General features: G+C 32.7%; 2 protein-coding genes across 13 annotated transcripts in view; one reads left to right on the forward strand and one right to left on the reverse strand.

The window, feature by feature from the left end:
- LOC106079462 (uncharacterized) lies at nucleotides 1–19,828 on the reverse strand. 4 transcript variants are annotated; one of them, XM_056007195.1, is made up of 9 exons: nucleotides 19,810–19,828; nucleotides 18,978–19,064; nucleotides 18,640–18,726; nucleotides 12,299–12,397; nucleotides 10,844–10,897; nucleotides 10,664–10,753; nucleotides 4,841–5,048; nucleotides 4,254–4,727; nucleotides 1–3,487 (listed from the first exon to the last, which is right to left on the reverse strand). In XM_056007195.1, the coding sequence occupies exons 2-9, from the start codon at nucleotides 19,061–19,063 to the stop codon at nucleotides 2,915–2,917; spliced, it is 1,671 nt and encodes a 556-aa protein (XP_055863170.1). In that variant the 5' UTR covers nucleotide 19,064; nucleotides 19,810–19,828; the 3' UTR covers nucleotides 1–2,914. The 4 variants fall into 4 exon arrangements, with proteins under 4 accessions (XP_055863170.1, XP_055863175.1, XP_055863151.1 ...); XM_056007200.1 differs by lacking the exon at nucleotides 19,810–19,828 and adding an exon at nucleotides 19,202–19,340 and having other exon boundaries at nucleotides 12,299–12,394; XM_056007176.1 differs by lacking the exon at nucleotides 19,810–19,828 and adding an exon at nucleotides 19,202–19,340.
- The window catches only part of LOC106072263 (RISC-loading complex subunit tarbp2-like), a 10,058-nt gene continuing 5,752 nt past the window's right edge, over nucleotides 18,966–23,271 (forward strand). Inside the window, exons 1-3 of one of the 9 annotated variants that reach the window (XM_013232608.2) lie at nucleotides 19,971–20,186; nucleotides 21,158–21,358; nucleotides 23,007–23,172. In XM_013232608.2, coding sequence (XP_013088062.1) covers nucleotides 23,007–23,172 — 166 coding nt within the window. In that variant the 5' untranslated portion in view covers nucleotides 19,971–20,186; nucleotides 21,158–21,358. The other 8 variants (XM_056007259.1, XM_013232613.2, XM_013232611.2 and 5 more) reach the window with 8 other exon arrangements.

Below are 23,271 nucleotides of genomic sequence, written 5' to 3' on the forward strand. Positions count from 1 at the left end.
TATTGATTCAACATAAAAAAAAAATATTTTAATCAAAATATATAATGCTTACTTCTTAAAGTTAAAATAACTAGTAAAATTTTCCAAGATTAAAAGTTACTAACAATTTGTCCATTTCGATTTTACAAATGATTAGAGCATAAATAATGGCAAGGGTTCTGACAATCTCCACAAATGTGATCAATCAATACTTAAACAAAGCTAAAAATAGACAACAAAATGTTTGGTTTAAAAAAATGAGTGAGATGTTACACTTACATAGCAATAAAAACTATGGCAAAATATCACATACAAATGTTTGAATCATTATTTCCTAGGTAATGCTTCTTGGACTATTAGGTCAATATAGAAGCAAAACAGAACTTCTGTTGGGGTGCCAATTGACCAAGTCTACTGCACTGACGGGGATAGAAGGAAGCCCCAAGAAACATGTCTACCCACATACCCTTCCTCATGGGGCAGCTTTTGAGTAGGACACCTGTATGGCTGATGTGGTTCAGAGAAAGAATGTGGGGGAATTTCCCTGGTGTGTTCAGCTTCAGCCTCACCTCTAGCCCGAGCATCCTGGGATATGAGCCATTGCTAATAGGGATGTAAAAACTTTATCTGCTTGGATCTTTCCCAGACAGAACGTTTGTTCAGACAGGCATGGAAGCAAGCTTTCCAGTGTCTAGAGTTCCAAGAATCTGTGACTCAACTCTGGAGTCAATTATAAAGTAGAAGAAAAAGAAGACAATCATAATTTTGCACAGTTAAAATAGTGACTGTAACATGAAATAATACATTTGAAAAATATTTATATAAAAAAAAAAACCTAACCCTAACTTATGTAAAGTCAACAAATTATTTACATGTATATATAAGCAGTAATATTATCTTATGTATATTTAAATATATATATGTATATATATTATGTTTTTTAATAAATACTTTAGATAATATAATTGGATGTTAAAAAAAAATCCATATCAATTTGTTATTAATAAACCTGACCAATACTGACATATAATAAATATCACAAAGTATACTTTTCATTTCCCTTAGAAAGTAATAATTTTATTTATATGTGTCTCATGAAATCACTACAACCCAACAAAACCAGCACTCTGTATGCTGAACAGCTGAAAAAAACAACAGCGCGCTATTTTTCATGGCTAGAAGAAGAAAAAGAAGAATTAAAATAAAATGAAAGTATTTTGTAAGGCTTTATGTTGCGAATTTCATCTAAAATTAATTGTTAATAAGCCACCATATCAGACCAATTATTAATTTTACAGTTAAACAGAAGTGAATCATGAGGCAAATAGGCTAAAAATAAAACATTTAAGTCAATATTAACAAGAAATCATAAAAACAGTGGCTCAACCAATCGGTATTAGAAAGCTATTTAGAGAAAGAACAAATTCAAATAAACTAAACACTTTCAATTTCCATCTGTGTAGAACAGGACATACAACTGTTCATTTCCATCTCATCTAAAGTCCAATGACTCCAATGCTCCGACTTAGATAAGACTGTCAAACACCTTTCAGAACCTACCAAATCATCTAAGACCTATTACCTCTTCAACCCAGTATAACTAATTTGGAGTAGCTGAGAAAAACAAAACACTTTTATTTTCCAAGGCACTAACTGCAGAAAGAAGAATAACTCAGCATCAATAAAAGTTTGTTTGAAAAATAGTCAAATTGGCAAAATGAAGTTTTGCATTTGCTTGTTCAGAGTTGAATCTAAATGGAATTAATTCTCTGTAATTCAGGATACGAAATGTATTCTGCTCAAAAATATTTTTCATTGATTTTTTCCATCACACAGTTGTTTGATTTAAGCTGCAATATGCCTGTTCACATATTTTCAGGTTCTACTCTCTCTAGACCAGTAGTTCTCAAACTTTTTGACCCAGGGACCCCTTTATATAGTCAAAACTTGCCCACGGACCCCTAAGTGAGAAATCTACAAAAATGTATTGGTACAAAACAAAAAACATCTTGTTGAGGATTGTTTATTGAGATAGTAACTTTTGTTTGTATTTATGTTCCATGTAATGTTTATAAATAGCATCTGCAAATCTCAACTAGCACAAATTTCTTGTCGGTTTCTTTTATTTGTGATGAAGTTCACTAGGGGAATGAATCCACGTTATACCAAATAAGAAGACAAAAACAGTCAACAACTTCTGTACAGTGACCCATAATGCAGGATATAAAATATGAAATCTATTTTTGTAAACAGAATTAGTGGTATCCTTGTTCAAACATTGGTTTATGTTCCTCATTTGTGGATATTTCAATAAGCTGCTCCTGTATTAGTATGGATTCAACTGTGATTGGGATCTAAGTTTACCCACAAGCTAAATGGTTCAACCCAGTAGGGAATATCCAAGTGAAGAATGATCAGATAAACTAGCTTTTAGACCACAGTTTGAGAACTACTGATCTAGACAACTTTGATATTAAAGTAGATTTTTAAATATATTATTGAAAATGAATTTTCCATTTTGTTATACACATGACTTGAAGTTCATGCTAAAGTTCTCACAAACTTGAACAATGAATATAAATTAATTTTTGCAAGCAACTAAGAATAGTTTTTAAAATCATTGTGCTAAGAAGTAGTAGTTGTCAACCCCCCCCCCCTCCCAACAGTGAAGTGAAAGAGTCCCTATATTGGTAGCAGTGTCGGAAGGAAGACCCAAAGAAATAAAATATCCAGGCTACAATTGGTATGAAGATGACTTACATTGGTTCTCTCTAATCATATTTTTCATTTCATGCTTACTATCAAGTACAGCAAAACAAAAATTTTTATAACAGTAATTTCAAAATAATAATTCAAATTTGATTTTAAGTTAACAATTATTAAACAATTTTACCATATATGAAAAAGAAAAATGCGCACTCTTGCATAATAAGTACTAACTTTCAACATAGAGTTGTTTACACTTTTCAGTAAAGTTGGATACATCTCTAGCATTTGGTCTATCATTTGGATCAGTACACCAGCATTTGCACAATGTTTCTTCCAGCTCTTCTTTTAAAAAGGAATCTGGGATCTCAGGTTTCAGTCCATTTTCTCCAACTTGTTTTCGTAGTTGTAACAATGACAAGTCCTCAAATGCTATTGTTTCCAACAATAACTCTAAAATTACTAGTCCTAAAGAATAAATATCTGCTTTCATTAGCTGATCTATGTTTAGCATTTCACCTCGAAGAACTTCTGGTGCAGAATATCTAGGGGTGCCAACATTGCAAGTGGCAGCATTTGACCCAGAGGTTTCTGAGTCAGACTTCATAAGGCTTAAGCCAAAATCTGTAATTTTAGCTAAAACTGGTTCTTCTGACATTGTAGTATCCTGACCTGGTAAATTATTTAACAAAACATTGACAGATTTTAAATCGCAATGAGCTAGTTTCATATCATGAAGGTAAGCCAAGCCTCTTGCAATATCTCTCATTATGGAAGTTTTTTCAACATCTAAGAACTCAACCTAAAAATAAAACAAGAAATTTTTATGAATACCATAAAATAATTTTCCGTTCAATTAATGATTTTTTGTTTTAAGCATTTCATTGTTGCTCATTTGTGGGCATTTTCTATGATCTTTAAATGACATTATATAAAAAGCTGTATGTTTTCAATGATAAAAAAATTTCATAATGCAGTAAACATTTAAGTTGTAAAGTTAACAAACTGCTGCCACATTTCAAAATAGCTAAAATTGATTAAAGCTAAAAAGATTATTCACATTTAAAAGATGATTTTCAATCTGAATCAAAGCAGTTATATTTGATTAGAAACACTATCACAGAAACTTAATAATTCAAGAAAATCATTAAATTTTTAAAAGTTTTTTATCATTCAGATGTTAGAAGACAAGATTAATACCAAAAATAAAGGCTGCTTAACATTAACACCAAAATTGTCATTTAATTCAAACAGAGATGATAAGTACACATGAACAGTAGTCTAAATATTACTTAATTTAGTGATGCACATAACCTTTAAATTTTCTATTGATCAGGGAACATGAAATGCACCAAGATACCTGTGTGTAGTCGCTGAATGAACTCTTTATGTTGTGTCTGTTGTATTTATGTTTATTTTTCTGTTGTGTTGTCTTTATATGAGAAAAGAGTCCTTGTAATCGCAACAAATTTCCGTAAGGATCAATAATCTTAATCTTATTATTCTTAAAAGGAAATTTTAATTTTTTAAAATAAGAAAAAAAAAAATTACAACAAACTGGAACTTACAGATTTGATATGTAGAGCCTCATGAAGACTCATATCCATGTATTCCATGACTATTGCTAAATTTGGAGCCTCAACACATGCTCCAAGGAACTTTACAATATTGGGGTGATCAAGTTTACAGAAAATTATTATCTCATCCTCAAACAGTTGAAGCCTCTTTTTAGAAACTTGTTGGTTTCTGAGTTTTTTGACAGCAACCAGTTCATCATCAATCCACTCTGCAGCAAACACATCCCCAAAGCCACCATGCCCGATTTTGTCTACCAGTTTTAGTTGGTCATATTTAATGATCTTGCCTCTGTATTTATCAATAACTTGCTTGGATGTGTGATGGTGTGCATCCCAGGCAGGCGCTTCCTCCAATCTTTTTCTGATGTGGTTTTCTCTGTTCCTCATCTCATGGAATGTCTGAATAAAATCTTTATCAGCTTCATCTTGATATTTCTCAACAAACTCATCAGGAATATCATCATCCTGTAATATCCAAAGTATTTTACTATTACTTATATAATTTACAACAAAAATATACAAAAAGAACTAATGCATATAAGTTCTATTATTTAAAAAAAATAAAATTCATATTATACCTCATGGAGTTCCCACAACTTTTGTAAAAGCTCTGCATGAGATTTACCCTGGGCCTGGTTATTTTCCCACTTTAAGCCAACTCTACCTAATTTTCTGTTTATAGGACTATCCTTGTAAACTCTTTCTTGTCTAGAGATGGGTACACTTCCAAGAGGTTTGCCAACTCTGTTGTGTTTCCTGTTGTAATAGTTGTCTACATATACTTTACTGAAATGAAGAAACATTTCATACATATTTAATATCTTTGTTTGATACTAAATATATTTAAATTTTACAAGTTAAAGACACAAATGAAAGATAGTGGTGAGGCCTTAAGAAGGGGTTTTAACTTAAAACCTTCTGGAGGGGGTTTTAAACTCAAAACGCCTTTTGGCTACACTCACAGAATCTGGTGATGGTTGTAAACTTCAGTCTTATAATGTAGAAACTGTAGGGAGGAAGGTTAAATTCAAACCCTCCCTTGGCTATGCTCATGGAATTAGGTGACTTGTTTGTTTTATAGAAGAGGGGGGTTTTAACATCAAAACCCTCTTCTTCTTCTTCTTTTAGCTAGCTTTTTTGCTGCTGAGCTGTCAGCTCTTTTGCAGACTGTGCCAAGGAAAAATAGTGTGCTGATTTCTTCATTTGTTCAGCACTGCCGTACAGGGTGTTGGTTATGTTGGGCTGGAGTGGTAGTTAGGTCTGTCTAAGGTGGACTAGGAAGGGGCATTCAAAAAGGATATGGTTTACGGTTTCATAAGGGTGGGCGCAGTGTCTAGAAAGGGGAGGTGTGGGATTTATTTTATTGAGATGGTAATTTAACAGAGGTGTGTGTCCTGTCCTTAGTTGGAAAATTGTAGATTGTTCTTTGCGGGGGAGGAAGTTAATACTGTCCAGTTTGTTAGGCATGTTCATTTCATTGTACATGGCTCTGCCTGTGTTTCCTGTTGCCCATTGGTTGAGCCACTCCTCTTTGTGGTAGTTGATTAACATTGATCTTAGGGTAAGGTAGTTAACAGGTCTATCTGGATGTTCCATAGATGATCCTGCCTTTGAAAGCTTATCTGCCCTTTCATTTCCCATGAGGCCAATGTGTCCAGGGATCCACTGTAATGTGATGTTGATGTTTAATTTTGTCATCATCTGGTGTATTATCACTATTAGTGTTGTCAACTCTTTTGGGCGTTTTAGGGTGCTGCTGTTAAGTACTTGAAGAGTGGATTGGGAGTCTGTAAAGACAACAATATCTGATGGTGATTGTATCCCTTCATATAATTTGTTTTTGACTGTCTGCAAAGCTATGGTAATTGCCTTGATTTCGGCTTGGAAGTTTGAGCAGTAGTCGCCACAGGGTGCACTTATTTCAAAGTGTTTATTTTTGGGAAAGATCAGGAAGGCACCAAGACCAGCATTGTTGGTGGCTTTGAAGGCTGATCTGTTGGTGCATATATAGATGGCTGTTTTTAGATAGCTTTTAATTGTTTTGAGTGGGCCTAATTTGAGCTCCAGTGGATTTGATTCTTTTGTTAGAGTGTTATTTATTAAATTTTTAATGGTTGGTTGTTTGTAGTTAAATTCAGGAGTTATGTTTGAGAATCTGGTAATTTTTTCTCTGTTATTGGGTAGATGGTGTTTTAGGGCTAGTTTGTCAGTAAGTTGGATTAGAGTTCTTTGCTTTTTTTGCTTGTTTTTCTTATTTCTCTTTGTTAGTAGTTTATTTGGATGGTCGTCCTCCAACCTTCTGTATCTCTCAATAGCTTCTAATGCTGCTCTGTTGCGCCTTAACTTTAGAGGTTCCATATTGGAGTCCATTTCACAGGCTGCTGTGGGAGTAGTTCTCATACCTCAACTGATTATTTGCAATGCTTGGTTGTGGACTGTGTCTAAAGATGATTGATAGGTTTTGTTGGCGGCTACTTGTATGGAGAGACAGTTATCCATGACAGATCTGACGTATCCAGTCTTAAGGTTTTCTTTTCAGCTCCCCAGGATGTTCCTGCTAGGTGTTTTATTATGTTTAATCTTTGTAATGCTTTTTCTTTTAAATCTGCCATAAAGTGTTTTAGAGACAGTCTTTGGTCTAATTTTACACCAAGATATGTTGGATTTTCTTCTTTATTTATTGGCTGTGAGTCTATTTTTGGGATGTAGTTTCTTTTTGCTATTTTGTTGCTGTGGCCAAAGATTGAATAAACTGACTTTTCTTTGTTTATTTTGTTTATTTCATTTTCCATAATTTTGAAAACGTGGAGATAGTTGTGAGGCCCTGTTTAATTTGGATCTAGTCAGCACCGAATATTTATCTGTAGTTCAAATTAAGAGGTCATCTGCGTAAAGTGCCTTATTGACCGAAATGAAGTCCGGGAGGTTATTCATGAAGATTAGAAAGAGTGTGCAGCTAGGGGCTGAACCTTGTGGTAGGCCTTCTTCCAAACTTTTTTTTTACTAGAGATGGCACCTTTGAATCAGGTTTGGATGGTTCTGTTTTTTAGAAAAGCCCTGATCCATCTTCAAAAATTGACCTTTTCTCCACACTCTATCATAGGCTTGTTAGAAATCTATAAAAACTGCTGTAGTGTGTTTGTTTTTGTGGAACCCTTCTACTGTGTCCTGGATAAAACGAAAGAGGTGGTCTTCTGTTCTACTTGCCTTCCTGAAGCCAGCTTGTGCATTGTGGAGTGAGCAAGTGCTTTCTAGCCACCAATAAATAAAGTCAGTTATTGATCATTTTTTCTGCCATTTTGCCAATGTTTGATGTTAGAAATATTGGTCTAATAGGGTCTCCTGGTGGTTTATTTTTTTTTTAAATGAGTATTATGTTTGCAGTTCTCCATTCCTGTGAAATGTCTCCAGTTCTCCATGTATGGTTGATAAAGTTAAAAGTATACAGTTTTGGGCCTGTGATCCTAGTCCTCAGATCATTTCATTTGTTGTTTTATCAGGTCCAGGAGATTTTCTTAACTCAAGGTTTTTTTGGGCAGTATTGAGCTCATATAGATAGAGTGAAGTGAGTGTCAAAGATCTAACAGTTGACAGTTGGAGCTTTTTCTTCTCTCTTTAGGTGTCACGTACACTGTATCTATATTTAGCTGCCCAAGGTTACCAGCCAGAAATTGTTAGCTCGGGAATTTCCATCACGCAACAAACGTATGTTTTGGAGTGAATGTGTTTGGTTAGAAATATTAATTATTGTACTTTGAGCTGCATTTATTGGTTGGCCTTACAGTGTAGAGATGTTAGTCACGTGATTACGCTCTAGAGCCCGGGGAAGATTCTAGATTGCGGCAGTCTTGTGTGGAACGTGTTAGAGATAACATGTACGAGAGTTTAGTGTTAGAACTCAATTATATTATTGTGTAGATCATTTATTTTATTCAAGTACATTTAACCATTGTAATTATTTGTGAATAGCTTTTTCAAGTTTTGAATTAAAGTAATTGTTTTAGACGAAGAGAAGTTACTTCATTGAATATATAATAATCAACTTAGATCGTCTTGTCAACTAGTAACTTCTAGATGATCTTCTTAACAACTGACGATTTCTGAATCCTCTGCAATTACGATCATTGATTGTGCTTCAACGTGATATCTTGACATCAAGTTTGATTGTAACATCTAGCACTATTGATGATCGTAACATTAGGATATTACTAAAGTCCTGGTCCAGTTGTTTTCTTAGATGTGACTTATTAATGCTAGCAAAGTATGTATTGAAGGTTTCTGCCTTTTTTAAGGTTTTCTGATATTAGGTCATCAGTGTCTTTTAAAGGTTGGGGGTTTGTTATTTGTTTCTTTCCTGCTAGCCGATGTAGGAGGGTCCAGGCCATTCAACCATCCTTGTTCACATGTTGTGGTCCACTTTTTCTTTTTTTTCTGTTTTAATTTTGTATCTAAATTCTCTTAAAATAAAAGCACAAAAACAGTCACAAAATTCCCCACCCCCCGGCTTTGCTCATGTTGCCATGGGCTAAAGAAATCCTACAAAATGGACTAGGAGAAGTAGACTGACATAGTGCATTAAAAGATTATGTGAAACGCATGCCATAGAATCAAGTTTTGACCACTGGGAAGATTCACAAATCATGAAAGGTCCAGGAGAACATAATCAACCCTTGATTACTGTCAAAATATTTGGCTTCATTTTGAAACATCTGCCAAATACAAATGGTACCCAGTCCCTATTCCCTTAGGCATAAGTGTGTTGGCAGGAGAGTAAAAAATACTTAAAAGAATTTTATTGCTGAAATGACAATAAAAGCAGTAATAATGTTGAGCTAGGAGCTAGGTCTCACAAAAGAGTAGATCCAGACATCTTGAGGAAATAAGATGCCATGACTTATAGGGAAGTACAATAGAAAAATAACACATCTCCAGCAAGTTATAAGCAAGTTGTTTTTTTTCTTCGATTAATGTTGCTATTATTTTAATTTTATAATAACCTCTTTAGCCCCCAAAAAGAGAACATGAGTTGCATCTCTGCTCTCTATTAGATCAACACATAAAATATTTTGTGGAGGTTAAATCTTTGGCATTCAATGTACAAGTCTGAGCCAGCCAATACATATAATGCTAATAAAAGTGCAGATATCCTAAAAACCTGTTCTTCAAAGAACTTCCTTACTGATGATTGTATCATGCCACATTATTTTCAGCACTGGCCTTAAACATAAGAGATGGAAGATATGAGATTCTTTTCCTGCCAGGGTAGATATTTCACTGCCATATAGCAGAGTGTTTAATACACATGTTCAATAGACAAGAGCTTTTAAATATTTGTCTTTAACAGTTAAATTGTCTATAAAAAAAAGCCAGACAAATCTTGTATTGAAGAAACTGGTGTGGATCAAGACTCCATGATCTAGCTACTTTTCAAGCCTCAATTTTCATACTTTCAAATCATTTCTCAAATTACTTCTTTATAGATATTCTACAGTTGACTCAAGAGATATGTGTAGATTTTGTTACTAAGCTTCCAACATTTTTGACTAACTTTGATTTCCCGGTCATATTTAGATTTCACAAATGAATCAAATTTTTACTTCCATTGATGCTGCTTGGCATTCTTTTCCCTTTGGAGAACACAAACCAATTTATTTACACCTTAAGCACATCAAAATATGTTAATTTTTTGGCTCTTTTTGCCATCACACCATACTGCAGAAATGCGAAAACTTAATATGCTGAAGAATTGAATTGGATATTCTTTCCTTTTTGGAAAAAACTACATGGTCCAATAGGTCTACGGTCTCATTTTTGGGTGATGTAAGTAGCTTGTACATTTGTGTTATTAAGAAGTTCTACACACAATAGATCATATTTTGTAATCAAAGTTGCCCCTGCTAAGAAATTTTCTTTATTACTCATGACACCTAAATGATAATCTTCTTGATGGCTGCCCAAAAAAAGTTGTTGAAAAATATTAATGAGATTCACATTAAATTGTTATTTTGCATTTTATTGGTTACATTTATGTCAGAAATATTATAATACAGTGAATGCTATGTAAAACTATATAAGAATTTGATACCGGTACATATAAATTTGTCAAAAGCTTTTGTTTAGATTTTTTAAGAACCTCAATTTCTTTTTAGCTATGTCACTGACTCATGCATTAGATATTTTTGGATTTTTATTTTTAGACTTTTAAAATAATTTCTTTGTTCTTATGGGGTTGGAATTGTGCCTCAGCCTCACTGCTGATTTAGTGAATTACTGTTACTGTTTTTGTAAGTGTATTATAAATCATAACTTCTGACTCAAAGATAAGACTTATTATTATAAATCATAACAAAAGAACTGAGAAGGAAGGAATTAAGATATATTTTCTAATGTTTTAGACTTACTTCTTATTTGTTGGTGAACACTGTGGCATAGATCCAAGTGGTTTTCCTACTCTGCCAAGCCGTCGGTTTAAATCATTGTCTTTGTAAACTCTAAAATGAAAAAATATTAAAATATTTCATAATCAAAATAAAAATGTTTATTGCTGCTGAAAAGAAAATGTGTACATTAGACTACAATACCTTGTTTCACTTAGACACAGCTTATCAAAATGCACTGCTAGTTTTCCATCACAACTGTAAAATGTAAATAACAATAATTTAAATATTAAAAAATTCACATAAAGTACCTGGGTAAATTTCATATTTTTGTTTCATAATTTAACGCAGCATTTCTTAAACTGTGTGGGATAGGCCAACATGTTGACAACGTCGGGGGGAAGGTGAAGAGAGAAGGCCTTTGATTTCTTTGTTAAGGCACCTGTCACAGTCTTAGTTGACATTGCATGATCTAAAGTTCACGTCATGTTAAGAGTTTAAAAGACACATGGAATTCCTGAGGTAGAAAACAGGAAGTAGAATGAATAAAGTTGACTTTGAGTCAGTCAGTCAAGTCAAGCAGACAAGTGAAGTCAAGTTAGAAGTCAAGTGTTATTCTTTGGACCGTGTGGTCAAGTAATATTTTAGTCCGCAACGGACAGTAGCGACTTAGAAAAGTCTGTAGTAATTTCAGTTGGAAAGTAACTTGTGGGCAGTTGTTGCCAGTGGTCTTTTGAGACATGTATTAGTTAATCTATATTTCTACACAGCGTTACCCGCTGAGATGCGGACGTGATTTGTAACTAACATATATTGGATACTTTTGATACCGCTGTTATGCGGATAGGATTGTTTATTATTTCTTGACTTGTAGCACTAACAAGGAGTGCAGTGTATTATTATTGTAGTAAAATAAACTTCATATTTGTCTGCTGAAACGGACTTAGGTCAGTTTGTACTATTTGTCTTGTCACGTGTCAAGAGCACCTCAGGAAGCAAGAACTCAGTATTACACCATTCAACGTTCATTGACAGGACCAAAAAAAAAAGTACTTTCATTTTGGTTATAAATCCTTATCTGAATAGTAATCAAATAAAAGTGACATTATTGCTACTGTTTAAAAAAAATTATATATAAGTAAGAGATATTGTTTCATCTACTAAGTAGGACCTTTTAATCTGTATACTGTTTTTACAAGAGGTAACATGTAACATGATTGATTCAAAAAGTATTTCTTTGTAAAGACACCTCAATAAATATCAGCTAAAGTGATTCTTCTTGATTTCCTTGAGTCAGAATGTACACATTTCTCTAGAGTGTCATACATTGCTCTTTTGATTACTTTTGAGGGCCAAAAAAAAACAAAACAGCAACCAGATGACATTTTACTTCACTCAAAGTGGAAAAGTGTATATGCTATCATGTCATTACTAAAAAGAGTACCTTATCTAGATTACAATACAAATACTTTTATCTAAAACTTACACAGCATTGCTAGAACCAAATAAAATTAGATGATTTAGAACAAAAAAAATTTTTGCCGTAAATGGTTTGGGGGGGGGGGGGGGGGGTGGAATAAAAATTTAAACAAATGTAGAAATGTAAATTAATATGTAAGCCTACCATCAATTTGGAATGTCCACTTTTGTTTTATTTACCTTGACTGAACAGCAGTGCCATGTGGTAAACCATCACGTCCTAAACTCTGGTTTAATGAATTGTCAACATATGTTTTACTGTTGCTACTATCCCTGCTACTGGAAAAATACAACAACAAGGTTTGTATAGCATCATAAAAAATATTTTTTTTTCCATAATTTAAAAAAAAAAAGTTTTGTATTTGAACAATGCTTCATTATTAGACCTTTACAATCAGTCTAGTTGCTGCATTAAAACAGAAGAGTTTTTTTACAGAGTTTTTTTACCATTGAGACAGGGGTGCATCTTATCTCACTTCCTTTTCCTCCAAGCCATCGACTACATAATGAGGAGACAGGTGTGAGACAGAGTTTTTTACCATCGAGACAGGTGTGAAACTGGGGTGCATCTTATCTACATTCCTTTTTGTCCTAGCCATCGACTACATAATGAGGAGAGCAATGAACCAGACTGCCTTTGGTATTCCATGGCATGAACAACTCCGATTGATGGACTTGGATTTTGCTGATGATGTTGCACTACTCGGGGCTACAAATAAATGCATTGAAGAAATGACGGAGAGCCTAGACAGAGAGGCAGCCAAAATTGGCCTCCGCATAAACTTGGACTAAAATTATGCGAGTGGGATATAAGGCAAAGGGTGCCCCAATCAGACTTGGCGAGTCAAAGCTTGAAGAGCTGGACAAGTTCATGTACCTTAGCAGCATCATAACAAATGATGGAGATGCCTACCATGATGTAGCGTGCTGAATAGTTAAGGCAGGGAGCATTTTCCTAAGGCTGCAGCCTATTTGGACTAGCCAAGCCATTGGACTCGAGACAAAAATACACCTTCTCAACACAATCGTCATTCCAACTGCTACTTATGCATGTGAGACATGGAAGTCATCTGTCAAAATTGAGAAAAGACTAAATGTGGCTCAACAAAAATGGCTGAGACGGATTTTGGGAGTCAGTTGCACAGATCGGGTCTCAAACAAGGAAATCCTATGCCGAACTGGGAGTCAAACACTTAGTGAGGTTGTGACAGAGCGTCGCATGAGGTTTGCGGGACATGTACTACGTCAAAATGAATTATGCACACCAAGAGTTGTGATAACATGGATGCCAATATGAGGAAAGCACAAACAGGGACATCCCCATATTACTTGGCGACACACCTTCATGGAGGACGTCAGAACAGAGGACACCAGGTGGGAGGAGGCTTCAGACATTGCCAATGTCAGATCATTATGGAGACAGCTTGCCGCCCAATGCGCTAAATGGCGAGGGAGGACCTAAGTCTAACTAAAGTCATATTTAGAATAATGCAAAATATTAAATCTAATAAAACTTCTTTCATCAAAAGTCATAAAAATTTAAAGCTAAAAAATAAAACAAGATTACAAAGAGAGTTTGTGTTACACAAAATCAGAGGCGGCCCCCGTCGAAGTCGGATCCTTGTCGGATCTGCATATTCGCAAATAATATTCAAGAGGTGATTTAATTTTGATGATCAAAAGTAATAATGTTTCAAAGATTCATTTGCCGTAAATTTAAATTAAATAAAAAATAGTAGATTAGTTTTAGTATCTTATAACATTGCAATATTGATCAAAACGTTTGGAAATGAAAATCTACACTTTTTTTACACTTTAAGTTTAGAAATTGAAATTCTACATCTTAATCTAGTCTATTTTAGTCTAAACTAGATCTAGAAATTCTAGATCTAGACTCTAAAATAATTTTAATTAGAATATAAATCCAGATCTCGATACACTGTAATAAAAATCTAGATCTAGTTTAAAAAATCTAGATTAGATCTAAACTAAATCAAGATATCATTCCTTTTTTTAAACGCGAGTCACATAACGAGGCTTAATAAACATTACTATACCGAGTTCTTTTAGCATTTCATTTGAAGAATTAATTCCATATAACGTCAGAGGGACAAAAAAACACTACGTCACACGGCCTAGCTAGACTAAAAATCGCCTTCATCATTACGAGCCATTTATCGAGTGTTCATAGACATTGGTGCACCGAGTGCGTTCTTTAAGCATTTCATTTAAAGAATTCATTCCATATGACGTCAAAGGAAAAAATACACTATGTCACACTGCCTAGCTAGAATAAAAATCGCCTTCATCATTACGAGCTATTTATCGAGTGTTCATAGACATTGGTGCACCGAGTGCGTTCCTTTAGGATTTCTTTTAAAGAATTCATTCCATATGACGTCAAAGAAAAAAAATTCCATTACCTCACAATAGGCTAGTACCGGTACCATAAAAAAAATGTCTTTATTTACACGAGATATTTAACGAGGGTTCATAGACATTGGTGCACTGAGTTCTAATAGAATTTATTTAAAGAGGATCAAAGCCGTATTGTTTTTGCGTTTTGTCTGTCAGTCGGTCTGTCCGTCATCTTGATATAAAATAAACAACAACTAAAAGTTATTAAAAATTGATTAACCTTTATTTTACGTTTCAAAACATCGCAATAATTTTAGGTATGAACACAATTGAAAAGTTTATAAAATAGATTGTCCCGGATGTTTGTATAAATAGTAAAAGAAAAAGAGAATTTCAGATAAATGTAATACCATTAATTAAATTTTTTGGATGGTCTCGTATACAAATTAGATGTACTACAGCCATGTGGAGAGATTTTCATACCTTACATTGGTGTTTGGATTCTGTTTTCCTTAAAAATCGGAACATAATATTAATGATAATTAGATTTTTAAATGTTTTAGGCAGAAAGTTAAATGTACTGTAAGAGAGAAGTTAGTTAAAATATTTTTCATAAAAATCCGTAAAAACATTATTTCGTAAATGAGAAGATTAATTATTTGTTTATTAATTAGAAGAGGGAGTTCAAACAATTATTTGGCGTTAGTAGATTTTTGAAAAAAAAATCGGAAATTTCTGGCGACGATTTGTAAGAAACCAAATCCGGAACATTCTTTATCGATTACAAAACTTCTATGTTATGTTTCAGCAAGAAAATTAAATGTCTAAAAAGTAATTTTCAGTAATCAATTCTAGTAAATTACTTTTTTTTAAAGCCCTGAACAACCTATTGTCGATATTTTAAAAATTTGTTTAAAGATGAAAATACCGGTACGGAACAATTTGATATTGATAACCAAATTATAGTGACGCATTGTCAAATAATATAAGTGTAATATTAGTAAATTATGTGATTTCAAACAATCAATAGGCATAATTCATGTTTTATAAAACAATATCCGGAACATTTTTACACTTAATGAAATATAAGTCAGTATAGAGATTTTGATTTAGCATTAATATGCTATTTACATAAAAAACGGAACAACATATTATTGATAATGTGTTTTTGCAACGTTTAAGCATGGAAATTGAATGTAATATAAGTTAGAAGAACAAACAAATATTTGTTGGCGTTGATTAGTTTTGCACACACAAAAATCCGGAACAATCAATTTTAGATACTTAAAACTATTGAGATGTTACGGGAGGAACATTAAAGGGTAAATCAGATTTTCAATAGCTTTTAGAGTTCTAGTTTTTTTAATCTAATCGTGACGGACAGACCGACCAACAGACAAAACGCAAAAAAATAATCTTTTATTCGGATGGGGGCACTAAACAAAAAATAAATAAAATCTGATTTTCTAAAAAAGTTTAAGGAATTGGTTTAGCACCTGATCACGATGCGACGTTACGCTACTGCAAGAAAATCGCTGCATAAAAAGTCCATTAAAAAAAAAATGTGCTTGATATTTACATACAAAGTGCATTATTAGCCTTTATAAACACACAGAAATGTTTTCTTTTAATTTTAGCTATTATTTATATTTGTTGTAAACATTTCCTGTACATTTTTTAAATATATTTGACTTAGTGATACTGAAAATACACAAAAATTGTCCATCTTTGTTAGCATATTGTAACATTGCCTCCCTTACATTTACATAATTGTTTTAGAATTGGTGTATTTTTATGAAAAAATCGCTTGCATAATTAATTTTATAAATTAAACGGTTTGCTTTTAGAAAACCAAAGTAGCCGTTGCACCTAAACTTTTCAAGCCGCATTTAATGATGAAATAATATTTTTCATATCTCTTCTAGTTTTCGAGATCTGAGTGTGACAGACGGACAGACTGACATTTTGCACAAACCTAATAGCGGCTTTTTCCCCTTATCTTCTTATCTTATATAATACAGACGTTACTTCAAAAAAGAAGATGATTACGTCCTACGCGTCATGCATTTAGTCATGCATATTAACCAATGACTTAAATTCTGCCAAGTCACTGGTTTTCCTGGCTAGCTCAGGCAACCCATTCCATGCTCTGATAGCACTAGGGAAGAAGGAGTATTTGTACAAATTTGTCCTAGCATATGGGATGAGGAATGTGCCTTTATCTTTGTGTCTTTCAGAGTATTTTATTAAATTTTGTTTTTGTATTTGAAGATTATGGTTCAGTGTTTTATGTATTATTGCTACTTTATTTTTGAGCCTTCTGTCCTGAAGGCTTTCTAAATTTAGTGATTTTACTAAAGGTGTTACTCTAGTCAAATGTGAATATTCGTTTGTTATGAATCGCACTGCTCTATTTTGTGTCTGTTCTAGTTTCTTAATGTTTTCTTGAGTTGAGGGGTCCCAAACAGAGGATGCATATTCTATTATTGGCCTAACCAAGGTTAAATAACATTTTAGTTTTATGTTCTTATTTGATTTATAGAAATTTCTTTTAATAAATCCTAATGCTTTGTTTGATTTTTTTGTAGTTTCATCAATATGTGGATTCCATGACAGTTTTTCATTTATTATAACACCTAGGTATTTTGCGTTTTTAGTCTGTGTTACTGGTTTGCCATGAATAAGATAAGTGGAATTAATTTGTTTTAGTTTTTTTGTTACTCTTAACAACTGACATTTTTCTGGGTGGAAAGACATGCTCCAATTTGATTCCCATTTCTGTAATTCATCTAATTCTCTTTGTAAAATATCTGTGTCTTGTGTTGTTTTTATTGTTCTATATATTATGCAATCGTCTGCAAATAATCTGACTTTTGTTCCTGAAGTAATGCAATTTGGTAAATCATTTATGTAAATTAAAAATAGTAGTGGACCCAAGACTGTTCCTTGAGGTACACCTGAGTTTACTGTTATCGGTGTTGATTTAGAGCCATTTATTATTACAGTTTGTTCTCTCCCTATCAGAAAGTCTTTAATCCACTGATGCAGTGGACCATTAATGCCGAAATATTTTAATTTTTTAAGCAAACTATGGTGGTGAACTTTGTCAAAAGCCTTAGAAAAATCTAGTAAGATAGCATCTATTTGTTCACTATTATCTAAACCTTTTGAAAAATCATCAATTAGTCCTATTAGTTGTGTTTCACATGATCTATATTTCCTAAAGCCATGTTGGTATGGTGTGAGGACATTATGTTTGTCTAAGTGGTTTATGATGTTGCTACATATTATGTGTTCTAGGATTTTACATGTGATGCTGGTAAGTGATACTGGTCTTACGGGGTCCGCTAAAAATGTTTACTTAAGTTGATTTTGTGTAACAATTACTATAGTCTGTTTTATTTCATAACTTGCATTTGAGAGCAATTTATTTTGAAATTAAATATTTTTTTCTTAGAAACAAGACCACTATGGACTGCAAGCCACATCCAGCTGATGAGGCTTAACAATTATAAGAACAACTTTTTTTTTTTCACATTAAAAATGATGTCTGCTCTTTTTTTTTTTAATTTCTGAAGTGATGTGGCATGGGTGACATGCATATATTAAAAATTTAAATGACTCCCTCCCCTCCTTCACCCAGGTTTAGAAAGCTTGTGCATCACTATAAACTATTGCAAGTGTCAATACATTTCAATACAATTTTAATTTAATACATTTACATCTTGTAATGAATTAAATACAAGTTTTTTTGAATCAATCATAAAATTAATTTTTGATGAATCAAAATTTGACCAAATAATGTAACTCCCTAAAGGTTTGTTGTCAAGTTGACCAAATAATGTAATTCCCTAAAGGTTTGTTGTCAAGTTTGGGGGGGGGGGGGTAAAAACACTGTATAATTGCTGCCACATTTCTCTTTATAGCAATACTTATCACCTGATAGCTTAGTACATTTTCCATTTTAAAACAAAGTTAATTAATAACAATAATTGATAAAATGACATATTAGTTTTTTTTTATTGATTCATGTGCTGTCATTGACAATGAATAATTGTGCACAATTTCAATTTGATAAGAGAATGAGCAGTGGGAGAAATAAGATGTAGAAGATTTTGACCAGACAGAGCAAGTTAGTATTAGCTAGGTAAAAATGGGCTCACACAGAATGAACAGCACTTCCATGTGGTAAACCAACACGTGCTAAACTCCGATTTAATGAATTATCAACATATGTTTTGCTGCTGTGACTGTGGAGATCATTATAAAAGTTTAGAAACACATATATATATTTAAAAAAATTAAAATCAAAATGTATTCTATGGATTTATAATTAATTTATCACTAAATTGTAAACAATTCTGACAAAGGGCTAAAGGTAAACTAATACTACATTTTTTATTACATATGTGTATTTTTAACAAATTGAATATTTGATACTGTTAAATAATTCAGTATTTTAAAAATCTTTGCCTTAAAAAAACTTATAAAAATATTACACCTATTGCTATGAACAGCTGTTCCATGGACCATTCCAACTCTTCCTAAACGCCTGTTCATAGGATTATCAACATATCGCTTGGACATTCTGAAAATAAAAAATATAAGAGGTACATACAAAAACTATTCTTCTTCTAAATTTCAAAAATGTTTTAGATTTTTTGTTACAATTAGTTTTAAGTAAAATCTTACAATACACTTAGATTAGAAATATAACATAGAGACCTTTTATTTTTAAGTTAACTTTATAGCCTACTGACAGGAATACTGTAACTTTAGATTCATGATAAACATGAACTGATGAGAATCATTTGGGGAATTTTTTTTTTTTTCAATGAAACACACACACACTGACACAGGCAAGAGGCAAAAAAGGACTTGAAACTGAAAGTGATACTAGTGATAGCATCATACTATCATAGTGTAAGTGGTAGCCTATTTTAAGCAAGATTTTTATTAGATCTAGTATAGGGATTAGATATCTAGCCTCAATGGTTATGGCCCAAGCATTGAAAAATGACATTTTCACTCTGGCCTTAATAATATTATTAGATCTAAGTCTAAGTCTGATATTGCCTAAATTAGAGCTAGAAATAAATATATTTAGGTCAGTGGACGACTGAAACTCTTATTGTCCTAATCTGGGTTTTTTCTAGTTGGATTCAGATAGATCTAGTTGCAATCAATTAAGTCGAAGGTCCATAAATATTGAGTCTATAACAGATGATTCAGAATCTAAAGAATACATTGTAGATCTAAATCTAGAATATATCTATACATTTATAGATATCTATATATTCTAGATCTATGTTAATATTATTGTAAAGATTTACAGTCTAGATCTATTACACTATTAGAAATCTAATTCAAGATTATAGGCTTAAGTGGCCTTAAGTCTTAGCCTAAAATCTAAATACCGGTAGTTTTTTTTTAATAGACCTAGAAAACCTAGAATAATCTAGATATAAGTTAATATACCTAGATAGTCTAGAGGTCTAAATCCTAGATATAGATTTGATAGATCATGATCATCTAGTGACTCTAGTCCTAGTATGATAAAATGATAGTAGATCTACTATGATCTAGTAATAGTTATACTAGATAGTAGTAATAATAGTAGTACTATAAAATAAAATTTAAGTGTATAATCAGTATAATAGTATAATAATATTTCTACTATATAGATATAGTAATTTTTTTCTTAACTCAAGTGAGTCAGCCATACTGAGTCATACTCCCATACATAGCATGATAGTATTTAATAGACTCTATTAAAAGTATTATTATCTATACTCTATCTATACTAGTCTATACTTACATAGTTAATAGGCCTATGGCTATAGTAGAGTATACTATAGTATCTAGATGAAGTATAATCATTTAAAAAATGCCTTCCTTTTACTTTACTTTAAATCTTAGAGTTAGAGTAGAGGCTTAGGCTTTAGGCAAGCCTTACTCCTTAAAGTCGGAGTCCTTAGTAGTCGACTTAGACTCTTAGTACTAGTAAAAGTAGTATAGAATAATTCTCAGTCATTAATAGATCTAGACTCTATATTAATAATAATAATATTAAATATATTTAGTCTATATTAATTATATAGACAGAGTCCATGATTATACTTATAACTAATTACTAAACTCTACAGTCATTATACTCATAGTCCATTATAGACTCTAGTCTTCTATATAGATACTTATAAAACTTATATAAATATATAGTAAAATATAGTGTAATATAAAATGTAGTCAATATAGATAGACTCTAGATAGACTATTATTTATTATAATAAAATAAATTATAATCATAAATAATGCCTAAGAATGGTCTTATTCTTATAGATTCTAGAATCCAAATCGAGATCTTGACCTAGCCTAGAACTAGAAGCTAGATATCTAGCTAGACTGACTAGATTAGTTAGATTCTATCTAGAATCTAGAGATAAAACTAGAGATCTAGTCTACTATTCTGACCTCCTAGTCTTCAAAGACAAGTCTTGATCTACTCACTACTGTCTCACACTATTGTCACCATTATTGCTAAGTCAGTGAAAGTGTCTAATAATACTAATATATCACAAAGGCTAGATAATATGTAGGCGTAGAACTAGAAGACTAGATTGTAGATACACACACAATTTACAAATAATAGAGGTCTATATCTAGTACTTTTTTTTTATATAGGCCAACAGTGGCAACACACACAATAAAGATAATTGCAGGCTTTCTGAAACGTTTTCCAAGATTGATCATCTTTCAAATGCGATCCATCTGAAAGCGCTAACCTGTCGAATAGACCACTTCTTACTCCAGCACAATTTTCATAAAAGTTAATGATTTTTGCTGCTGTATCACTTTTACTAGCCAACTTGTGTCATCCAAATAGTAAGTTGCATGCATGCGTCTTGTAGGAGGAACTCACTCCCCATTGATCTCAGACAGACAACATGCTACACTACATTCAAGAAGAACATTAAGACCTACCTGTTTAAAAACTTTTTTAGATTAGTTTTTTTTTTAAGCTCTCGTGTTTATGTTTGTAATGTTATCACAGCGTACATTTTGTTTGTTAACAGCCCTTTATAAATAAAATTATTATTGTTATTATAAGTTTTTCAAGTTTTCAGGCTTTTTTCATTGCATTTCTGAACCAATTTGTTAATTTCAGATTTTTTAAGAGCACTGACATTCTGTCCCTCAATAAACAGAACTTCTGCATGAAGTATTGTCTCAATATTTAGTACAAAATGCAGCCACAATTCAGCTCACGGGTTCTGAAAGAAAGTTTTGATTATGGTGGGACACTTCTCTTGTGAAAAGAAATATGATTTCAAAGCAGGATATAATTTAAAATAGTTTCTCCACCAAATGCATTAGAGATAACCACTTAGTCTTTCCGTAGCCTGAATTCTGCTCTTTTCTAAATAGATGAATTTTCTTTTTTTCTGTTAAAGATTTCCAGCAATCGGAGGCACAAAATAAAGTATCATCAGGGGAAACTGTTTCAATTTATTGTGGGCTCGAAGCTTCTGTGAACACTGTCAAAACTGGACATTACTAAGCTGCTTCTTGAGTTTGTTATTATATAAAGGCCAAACTTTTTGAAATGATTGTTCCAAATTTGATTTAAAACAGTTATGGAAAACTGTAAGATAGACAAAAAGTATATATATATATAAACCTTTATTGGCTGCGAATTGATCTATCTATTAAGTACAGTATTTAAATGTTGGATAAGTAACTTAAATGGAGGCTTATTAGATTAAGAAAGGTTTTAAAGTAAAAGCGTAACATTGACTTTTTTTTAAAAAAAGCCAGACATTAGTCGTCCCTCCAAAACATTTTATGAAAAGCATGACAGATGGTCCAAAGCTGGAATGTCTGGTCACCTTAACTATTCAGACTGTCCTTGTTGACATATTTAGTAAAATTGCTTTGGCACTTATTTGCAAGGAGAAGGTAGATGTCAGATGTGCAATATCTTAGCTTGACTAGAATCACTAGATCTATGTTTTCCTTTGTGTGGCTATCCATCTCTAGGAAAGTTAAGGAGCCCATCATGATCATCTGGTAAAATATACACTCACAATAACATATAGATCGACATCTATCTCATAGTATGAAGCAGGGGCAGCCTTAGCAGTGCATGGGGCCCTTTGCAAGCATGATGTGCGGGGCCCTTTACCGTAAGGGTAGACTATATAATCTCATTACGCTAACAGGCTCATACGTCTCTAACACTATAACAATACAGTATGTCCACCTTTAAGCTGTGGGCCTTATTTTTGCTACAAAACATAGAACATTATATAGCTACATTACATAAGTACATTATATACTGTATACACATTGTAATTGTTCTGCATTAACAGAAGCAAATAAAAAAGGAAAACACTCTCGCACTACTAATATCATGTCTCCTCTCACAGACACAGATGCCTTTTACATCATTTGCCCTATAGATCACAAGGTCATACATTTATATACATACATATTGCATTATGCATTATGTTACTATTATTACAATTATCAGATGGCTGTACCACCAGGAAAAACTCCAATCAGTTACTTACAAGAGTATGCTACTAAACATGCTATAACACCACAGTATGATCTCATTGCCAATGAAGGAGCAGTGCATGAGCCTATTTTTATAATGCGGGTAACTGTTGGTGATTTTGCTGTAGCAACTGGAAAAGGTACTAAACAATGTTTTTGAATTTGTATAAATGTTTTGAATGAAATCATTAAGTTAAAAATTTATGTTGTATACAATTTTCTTTTTATTTATGTAGTAA

Source organism: Biomphalaria glabrata, chromosome 1 (assembly GCF_947242115.1).
Source record: "Biomphalaria glabrata chromosome 1, xgBioGlab47.1, whole genome shotgun sequence".
Classification (NCBI taxonomy): Eukaryota; Metazoa; Mollusca; class Gastropoda; family Planorbidae; genus Biomphalaria; species Biomphalaria glabrata.